General features: G+C 37.9%; 1 protein-coding gene across 1 annotated transcript in view; it reads left to right on the plus strand.

Moving 5' to 3' along the window:
• The first annotated feature begins 7378 nt into the window (after nucleotides 1-7378).
• The window catches only part of LOC104951680 (insulin gene enhancer protein ISL-3-like), a 9242-nt gene continuing 6087 nt past the window's right edge, over nucleotides 7379-10533 (plus strand). The window contains exons 1-3 of the mRNA XM_010778405.1: nucleotides 7379-7436; nucleotides 7774-7963; nucleotides 8352-8611. Of these exons, the coding sequence (XP_010776707.1) occupies nucleotides 7379-7436; nucleotides 7774-7963; nucleotides 8352-8611 (508 nt within the window). The remainder of the gene's footprint in view (nucleotides 7437-7773; nucleotides 7964-8351; nucleotides 8612-10533) is intronic.

Below are 10533 nucleotides of genomic sequence, written 5' to 3' on the forward strand. Positions count from 1 at the left end.
TTTTGCTTCAGACAATTCTGTTAAATTCGAAATAATCTAAGCTTAATATTTAATGAACTATAATTACATTTCTAATAAATATGAATTGATACATTTCAAAGCATAGTCTTGAAGTTTGATTTGTTCTCTCTTTGTTTCAATGGGCACAAGCCAACAGTTTCAGAGGCGTCACACTGATGGAGTTGTTGTGACTGGGCCAAACAGAGATGCTTCTTTCCTCATTTAAGTGACACGGAGCTGCTGATAAGCAACGAGGCCGCCGCTCTGTGCTGATGAGAGCAGCTGATAATAAAATACAAGCTTTGCATTTGTAAAATAAAACAGGCAGCTGACGGTTACACTGATAAGGTAATAATGGCACAGATTCTTCAGCCTAACAAAGCAGGGCTGCCCTGGGGCACCAATCAAAAATTAATACTAATTATCGTGTGAATACTGCATTAACTCTGAAGAATTATGAATTATAAATCTGCAACATGGTTCCCCTCTCAGAACGCCCTCGCTCGCATGAGGATGTGATTTGTTGTTTTACTCGCTGAGGCATTTTTGAGGACTATGTCAGAAAATAAATAACTGCACACATACCATCACTGATGGGATAAATAAAAACCATTTATTGTGACATATACTGCCATTATGTATTGAAAGGAATACTTGTCTTTAAGGTTATTACAAAATGTTTTGAAGATATATCCGTTTACACATTTTTAATATCTTATAACCTACTGAGTGCTTGTATTAATTTCAGTTTTGGCTGGCACTGGACATAAGACTGGCTTCAAAGCACTAACAGCTAACTCTCTATTGGTTAGGGTAAATCATTCAGAGCTTTAAACCAGCCTTTCAGGAGGTTTCGAGGATCAAATGGTGCTGAGAGTCCTAAAAGGACATTCTTTCAAATATATACCTGTCAAATTACATTTGAGCTTTTTGAGTATTATTATTATCTTTTTATTTATTTAAAGAAAATAGAATATTTACCAAAGTGTGACTAATCCTGACAGTTGTAAGTATCTCGAAATGTTACTAAACATTTAGTCATTTTTTGAGAATATTAGTTCCTATATTCATAGATTTGACTGTTTTATTTAATTGTGATCAATCAATGTTACGGCATGCTTTTTCTGACAATCAACAGTATTCAGCTTTATTTTATTCATAAAAATAAAATATCTATTTTTGAATTTAATCTAAAACCAAAAGGGTCCACAATACATTTATATACATGTACAGAAAAAAGCCCAAACATTCTTGATTTAAAAACCCACACATCATGATACACACATGACATGTAAAAAGAAATGGACTAAGCAGACAAGAAAAAGAAAATACCTGCAGTCTTCATTTGATCCTCCAGCTCTTACAGCAGCTTACAGTTGTCACCACTCTGCCTTGTCCTGAATAAACACAAAGACAGGAAGTTTTATTCCCACTGAGACACATCACATGCTGCATGGCCTTTTGCTGTTAATGCATCAGATACAAATAGTGTGTTTTTTAACAGAGATAAGCCACGACCGGCCGATGAATGAACGAATTAGGTTGTGAACTGAACACACAAGATCTTCCTATGATATGATGGACACGATAACATCTAAAAAATAAGTATTTGGTTCAAGAACAATGAAAGCCATTATATCTATCATATCCAAAACTGCTTTTATTATTTATCAAAATTAGGAAACGAAAGCCTTCAAAATTATACGATGGAACCGGACGTCTAAACACAACTTTATTTCTGATGAGCTCAGATGTGTCACTTCTGGTTTAGAGCCACGGGGAAGCCCCACAGAAGACCTGGGGAAACTGTAGATAAATAAATAAACTACAAGGGCACTCCGAGAGCTCAGACCTCCGCCAAGGCCCATCTACAGTATGGCCCTATATGTCCCATCTCGCTATGTTAATGAAAGTCATAAATAATTTGTGAATCCGCTCCAAAATGTAATGTTTTCTTCCGTGTTCTATCAAACAGTAGAATGAAATCCGGACCAACATTCATTTGCATTTTCCTGCCGACACACAGACGGACAAACTAATCAAACCAAAAACATATCCTTCTTAGTGGAGATCAAAATATACACAACTGTCTTCTGATATCTGAACCAAAATCTTGACAATGATTGTCAATATAAGAATATGTATTTAAGGCTTGGGTTATTTAAATAAAAAAGTCCATCATGTATCTAATGTGGTCGTTTATGTGGTGATCTGACTTTCTTGGTTTCTTTTAAATGTCACATAGCAATTTTCCATTTACTAATATTTATAAAACAAAAACTAATAAAGCCCCCCCCATTCGGCAGCAGCACTTCATCCTTTTTTCCTTGAAAATGTAAAGACGCTCCAACATATTTAAACAAGTTGGCACAACTTCAACTGGATCCAGCCCCGGGAGTTTGCAGGAATTGGCGTAATAAATTACTCATGGATCTGACAATAAAGGCAAAATGCCATCGAACCCTAAAACATTCAAGAGACAACGAGTCACTGTGAAAAGTTCAGTAATGCAGCCCAGGAGAGCCCCCCTGAATTCCAAACAAGAACATGTTGCTCTTGCCAAAGTTTAAGTGGATGATTTCAGTCACACATATATATTTCATGAGGTTAATGGGCCCCATCAAATTGTGATTAGAGATTCTTCAGGGAGGCTTTTATACTGGAGTGGCAGCTAGGAGAGCTTGATCAGGCCGTCATTAACAGGTCACAAACAACCACGCTGCATGTGACATTTCCTGTCACTATACATACATACATGAAACACTCGGGAAGTTAACCCGTGACCTGCAGCATTAGCAAAACAATTAGTGCCCATAATGATTTTTGACTACATTCAATATTGTATTCTTCTGCAATGCACTGTGGGTAATGCCATATACAATACAGCAGGCATAAATAAGTCACAGCATCATGATCAAAACGTTGCCAAAAGGTTTGAATGATTAACTGCACCGCACGTAATGCAAGCGTCTACAGAATTAATCAGGCTCTGTGTGCGATATATCATTATTATGAGTTATAATAATATTGGTTTTCAACTTATCCTTGAGGGAAAAGAAGCAAAGACATAGAGTTCGTTACAAAGAACCTTGAGCAAATAGTTGGATGGTATTCAAGAGGTATCGGTTGTTTTGACTTTTTCCTAGTCCTCTTTTCATTTTCATTGTTTACGCCACTTACTGCGTCTATCACAACAAGAGGCTTACAAGCAGGGTCCTGATAGAGGTGTCTTGGGATTTGACCTCAGTGTTCTCTGAAATAGTAGCCACATCCAGCTTAACAGACACTCAGGGGAGGAGATTGTGTAAATAAAAGGGAACCACAAAATGTTTTAAGCCGATGGATCAAAGCTCTCACAGATGTTTAGTGGCAGAGACTATAAAAGGTAAAGTAATGGTTATAATGAGCTCTCTGAGGGAAGGGTGAAAAGGTTATGTAAAGGCATAAGAATATAGTCAGCCTGGTTTTTACAACTATCTGCAACAAACATATTTTATATTCAAACCACCCTTTTTCCAATAATAAAACATAGTGGCTTGAATATGATACTATTCTTTGTCTGAGAAACACCATACCTGAAGGACATCTTAAGTGAGTGATGCAAGTGAGGATGTCACATTGAATTAACTATACACTGCACATTATTTTTAAATAAAATGAAGCCTAGAAATAAAGATCAATATAAGCTGTATTAAAATACATACAATTTAATTGAATGCATCCTAATTCAATTGAAATGCCATTAGACGTACAAGCTGACAGTTCTATTGAACAATCAGAACACAGGAGGAAGTCACTCATTAAAAACAAAAACTACTTTTAGATGCATTACAACATTGAGACATGTTTCCAGTTGCAAAATATAATAAGCATAATATCATATTTGATTGTTTTAGTATGCACGCCCAAACACTTCAATTCATGAATAATAGAGAATCATTCTACTGAGAGTGAGTCTGGGTGTACTCAATCAGATGTTAAACAGATTGATTTCTGTAGCTATAACAACTTCCCCAACTTTATATTTGTAGACTTATGAAGTATACTTTATAACTTCATAGCAAACAATGTTTTGAACGGTTTACATTTGATTTCATATGTATAATACTAAAAACAAGACCAAACAAACAGATGTTTATGTCCCATATTTTTTTATCATGTATCTCCTTCGGTTCTTGCACTCCTGAATGGTCTCCAAAGTAAAACATGTCTCTGTAAGCTATTTTGTATTGTCTTTAGGAAAAAACTACAGGACAGACAGGAGATAGCAGATGCACGGTTAGCACGTCTCTGTAGATCACCAGTGCTCTTGAAAAGCATTGACCAGTTTGGGCCGAGAGCTGCAGGTATATTTGTATCATTGTATTCCTGCTGTTAGATTTGGTCCCTCACAAATACTGCAGGCCTTCAGAAATTATTCTCGACCTAGCCAACAGCAGTGATGACATTCAAAGTAGAATGTGGCAGTCTGTTGTTGTTCTCTGTCAGGAGGAACACGTTTTAGACATTTAGAAGACTTCAACATAAAATTGAGAAAGAATGATAATATCTAACATTGTAATACTGTGATGTTCACTTTTATTGCTTGGGTATTTTTGGCATGACGGCCAACATCTTGTAGGTAATTGGTCATGCTTCTTTAATTGCAATTTAAAATGGTTTGATAAACAATCAAGTATCAGTAAACCCATCTATGTCAAAGGCCAGAAGCATTTTCTTCAGCATATCTTATGACAGGAATGCTATTGTGCAGAAATACTGCACATAATGACCCTGTGTGTGGCAACATATGTAAAATAACATGAAGACGGCCTACTGAAGCCAGGCAACAGGGTCTCAAAAGATGTGAGACTGTTACTCCATGATGGCCATGTCCATAACACAAATAAATATGTAAGGACCTACGTATTTAGTATGTATTCTTAACACCAGTGATTGACTTATGAGAGCTGCAGTGATTATCACTCATTGATTATAATAATATAAAAACCTGAAATCTGTTGTCAGTAAGTTGGAAAGGTACATTTATAAACACATCAACTAGTTTGCGTCTAAACTCCCCTGTAATAAAGCATTGAGGGATAAAACCCCACGGTATTTCCTGATTTGACCATATTTTGAACCTACAATAACAAAGCCACGCTTGGAGATTACATCACGGTTTTCTTGCAGCAAAGTACCCACAGACTCTACCGGGAATCAATTACAAGGATCAACTACTCACCAAATGTTCCCAAACTCCTCTTCTATCACGGATAATAAAGTATAGCCAACATGATTGAAGGGTCGTCTCAGTCGTGAGCAAACTAAAGTTAGTTAGGAGCAGTCTTGAAGCAATCAAGTCACTGTTTAAGCAGGGGGAGCATGTGTCGTTTGTGCCTTTCAAAATAAAAGTCACAACTGAAGAGCGGTATGGTTCTTAAAGTGTCCCTGATTATTTGCATCGAGAGCAATTTGTTTCCAATACTACAAAACACTACAAGAGAGAAGATTAACAATTTAGTCAATTTTTTGAGATACCAACCAACAAAAGAACTGCAATGTTTGTCAGGGTATAAAGCATTATACCCTGACAAAACAGATATATATAATCTTGACACATTTATCACATAGAAAATTGCTTTTTATGATTTGTTTTTATTATTATTATCATGTAATTTGCCATTTCTTTTTTGTGACAGTAGGCTACACAACAATTGAAGGATCATTTATTGTCATTCTATAACACAGGTTTGCAGCTCAATATGCAATACAAGAAACACGCAACAACACAGAAGAAGAACTTTTGTGCATTCATGTACCTTTTGAATTTGCTTCAGGAGGAATGCAGCAGCAACAAAACCATTGATGGGCAGATAACAGGGCTCTTTTACATACAAAATGCGAAATCATGCCATCCACTTTGATGTTTATGCACCAAGAATTATTGATATAAACACTGTTCGCTTCCTCTGAGTCCTGCACTGTGTCCTCCGTCAGGTGCAACTGCTTGCAATAGCCAATAGCCATGGATGATGACACATGGAGCAGGTCTAAAATGTGGGTATTATACGTTGAGCTATAGCCTTAAACCATCCATCATACATATCCCCACGACCGGTCATCAGACAGGAGGAGGAAAGGCTGTATTTGTTTGGTTTTATTAACTGTTCTCTGGATTAAGGAGGAAAGGACTCGGGAGGAAGGAGGTGTTTGAACAAAGACACGGCAAACAGTGGCATTGTGCAACTGTCTGCGTTATTTGTTCCTTTAAAACAGATCGAACCTGTCAAGGGAAATACTACACGTGTGTTATTTTAGTTTACCAAAAGAAAGTAAATGTATTAAGCCGTAATTGCTTCTCCTTAATTGCTTATACATTATTTGAAAATTAAAAAGAATTTTTTTCCCCACTTCCATCGAGAAACTATATGCAGACTAAGGAATGTTAGTTTAGATCTTTAGTTTTCAAGAAAATGTTTATAGACAGATACAGACTGAATGACACTAAAGTCCAGTATACTGTTTGCTCACCCGGCCAGCACCCCCCCTCCTCTACTGCAGTTCTCCTTTTCCTCCAATAGATGGCCTTGTTCTCGAGTAGATGAGCCTTGTCGACAGTCCTCAGTTACCGCTGGCCTTATGCCCATGAAAACAAATGACTACGAGTAGCCTATGTATGGTTTGTTTTACTTTTTTAAATTCAAAAATATCAAGGCCATAATCTGCCCTAATTTTTTTTTGTGTGTCAAAGATCAACAATGCAACTATTGTCGTCTGAAGATTTGTTTCATCATGACATGGAAACAAATGTATTTGGATGTTTGATGAAGATTATCCTAAAATCACAATTAAACTTTATTTAAACAGACTTAGCGTTCAAACCTGTGTGAAACTGTGCAGGAGAACCATTTGTGATAACCTGATAACATATTTATTGTGATAACGTTTTGATTAATTCTATAAACAAACAAATGTAGGCTAATTTGAATAATGTATGAGTCGTTTTGTGGTAAATATTTTAATACTATAAGTTTTGCCACATATTGTTGAATATCGATGGGAAATTAATGTGAATAATTTGATCGAAAACTCATGGTGTTGCAGTTAAATATAATGTTATTTATTCGTTTGAAGAAACACAATAGGACCATCTGCATATGGAAGATCATGTCATAAAATATATTATTTTACATGTTGGGAGAAAAGGAGGCAGTGGAGCGATTGGAAAGCCCACTAAAGACGTCATGACGTCAGAGCAGTAGCGTGTGGGACCCTGCAACCCCCCTCCCTGCACCCTCCCAGTCCGGAGAGACAGACGTTATCAGGGAGGCAGCCGAGGGCCAGTCATCTCCTCACATCTTTCTGCATCTACCACAGTCCCCTTTATCCGTCCTGTATGGTGGATATTATTTTCAGCTCTTCTTTCTTGGGTGATATGGGGGATCATTCCAAAAGTAAGTAAGCTGCTCGCTGGAGTTTTAAGGGGCAGATTTTGTTTTCGTCGCGATAGCTTTTTGGGCTCAATGACATATTATTATTATTTTAATGAATCGACAATTGTGTAGCATTTTCTTTCCTGTGTATTTTTTAGGCGCTTTTTTATAAATAACAATTCAGCGACGAAAAGTCTTCCTCTGTTACAAAACATTAAGACTTGTCCAGTCTGCAAAATGCACTGCAAAACTGAGTCATACAGGCTGGACTACATTTTGTTAAAATACTTCAGTTTTATTGTATGTTTATTGTGCTGCATTTTCAGTCTGTGATAACAGTGATGTGGGTTCTTTGCAGAGAAGCCAGGAATCGCGATGTGTGTAGGATGTGGAAGTCAGATCCATGACCAGTACATACTGAGAGTGTCTCCCGACATGGAGTGGCACGCAGCCTGCCTGAAGTGCGCAGAGTGCAGCCAGTACCTGGACGAGTCCTCCACTTGTTTCGTCCGGGACGGCAAAACCTATTGCAAAAGAGATTATGTAAGGTAGGAGTTTGGAAATATTCTCTGTTTATTCTGATTTATGTTGAATCACATCTTGATTACAGTTAAACGTTTTTACATTCAATAATAATATTTATTAGGAAGAAGCGAAACATTATAAAAGAAAGAACAATTAAGACAAATTTAAAAGTGCACACAAATTAGAAGACATTTGTAACAACATATTTACACGAAAAAGGAAGCAAAACTCCATCAACACTATATTATTATGTTTTCAAATAAAAAGAGTATAAAAGCATTCTTAGACAACAAGATGCAACGTAGTACAACTCTGAGTTGTCTTTCGAAAGATTTAAACGTTTTTTTTTCTCTCACTTTTACATTTCCACCTTGATTTTTAAATTTTTGACAATTTCCCTCAATTCTCCAGGCTGTTTGGAATAAAATGCGCAAAATGCAACCTGGGATTCAGCAGCAGCGATTTGGTGATGAGAGCAAGGGATAACGTCTACCACATCGAATGTTTTCGCTGCTCGGTGTGCAGCAGGCAGCTGCTGCCGGGAGACGAGTTCTCCCTGCGGGAAGAGGAGCTGCTGTGCCGGGCTGACCACAGCCTGCTGCTGGAGAGGAACTCCGCTGGAAGCCCCCTCAGCCCCGGACACATCCACTCCAACAGACCGCACCTAGCAGGTCGGATTATTATTATTATGAGTATTATTATTTGTATTGCTATTATTATCATTATCATTATTATTATTATTATTATTATATTTTTCTAACAGCAGCAAAACATGAAATTGGCACTACATTCCAAAATAAAAAACCGTTTAAAGAAATTAAAGACACCACTTTTAATAGTCTACTCAACAACTAAATCTACAAATAAAAAGTAAACGTTTATTTTAAAAAGTAATTGCTTGATTTTACTAAATTTACATGAAAATCAATATAATATTTTCAAGGAGTATAACTTTTTGTCGTAATTTACTATCCAGATAATTTGTGGTTACCCGGCTGAGTGTGTGTGTTTGGGTGTAATGTATGCGTGTGGGTGTGTAAGGTGTGTGCTGCAATGCAACCTTTCTTTAGGCTAATTTCATAATTGATCTCATTAGGATTAACCTGCTCTGTCGCCATTATCTGAATAATCTGCTATTTGCGTCGCGACCGTGTGTGTGTGTGTGTGTGTGTGTGTGTGTGTGTGTGTGTATATAGAGGTGTGTGTGGTTAAAACACTTTCGTGAAGTGAAGGAGGTTTTCCTTCTATAAAACAGCTGTGGGCAGCAGTGAGTCTCACGGACATGAATTCATAGATCAAGGCAGACTGGTGCACACACTCTCCTGTCCTGCCAACACTGGCAGGACAGTAGGCGACACACCCGTTCTAAGCCGTGTACTCCTCACATCCCAAGTTGCATCCCCAAAAAGTGTATTATGCTGTGACATCGTTTCAGATGTTATGTTTCAGTTGTGCTCTGTCTATGTTAAAAAGCCTCAGTCACCTTAATTCATGTAATAAAAACATCTCAGGTCAGTAACACTCAAAGCTAAAATGTGCAATACCATGTTCAGCTCTGAGACTGCCAAGGCACACTAGGGGGATAGACATCAGAAGATGTACATATTTGGAATGATTTTCTTAAACTTACATAGGTTATCTTTTACAATGTGTGTTGGAAGGATTATGAATTATTATGGAAGTATTAGGATGCTCCGATCGGATCGGTCACCGATCGATATGGCCGATATCACTCTTCTACCGATCGACGGTGCCCTCTAAACAGCCACACGAGAGCCGGATCGCATGACGTAAAATTGATGACGTGAAAATACATAAAACACTTTTTTTTCTCTTGGATCTGGACGCGGCCCAAAATTAAACGACAAATGGGCTTTCACGAGTCTGCAATTATTTCAGCAAGGTGGCTGAAACAGCCATTAAAATCGCGGTATGCAAGCAGTCGCGCAGGCAGACATCCCCCCATGGTGGAACAAAAACAACGACAATTAATAACCACAAAATTTAATTGACATTTGAGAGTTCGTCACAATCAGTTATACGGCGAGTATGAAAGCAAGCCAGCGCTAACGGTCGTCTCCACTAACAGCACCACAAAAATTGCTTTTTCAACGCTTCGCCCATTCAACTTGAATGGGGTTGACGTAGAAGATTTTTAAATCTTCGGCCGGAACTGCATTTGTGGGGAGCCATGGGCATGGCTTTTGCAAGCATATCACGAGCTCTAATCGCAATCAAAGTTGAACAATGTTCAACTTTTTGAGGCTCGATGCTCGCCTGGTTTGGAGGAGTTTATATCCAGTTTTGTTTTACATTAGTTATTTGCTTGTATGTCTGGGGCGGGAGATGTGATTGGTTTGCTCGCCTCTTAAATCGCCAGCTTCAGACACGCCCAGTTAAAGGTTTCAATGCTTGTTAGTTAGACGGGGCCGTAAGGTCACGGCAGTTGAAAGGCAAAGCCACGCGCTAGTGTTTAACTTGTTCAGTTGACAGTGAGTGAACATTTGAACGGCAGGACCCTAAGCAGGGACCTCTGTATTGTTTGTCAAAAGAAATAACAGCCAAAGCCGTATGGATTCATTGGACTTGATCA

This window comes from Notothenia coriiceps, unplaced genomic scaffold (genome assembly GCF_000735185.1).
Source record: "Notothenia coriiceps isolate Sejong01 unplaced genomic scaffold, NC01 NC01_scaffold00000339, whole genome shotgun sequence".
Lineage (NCBI taxonomy): Eukaryota > Metazoa > Chordata > Actinopteri > Perciformes > Nototheniidae > Notothenia > Notothenia coriiceps.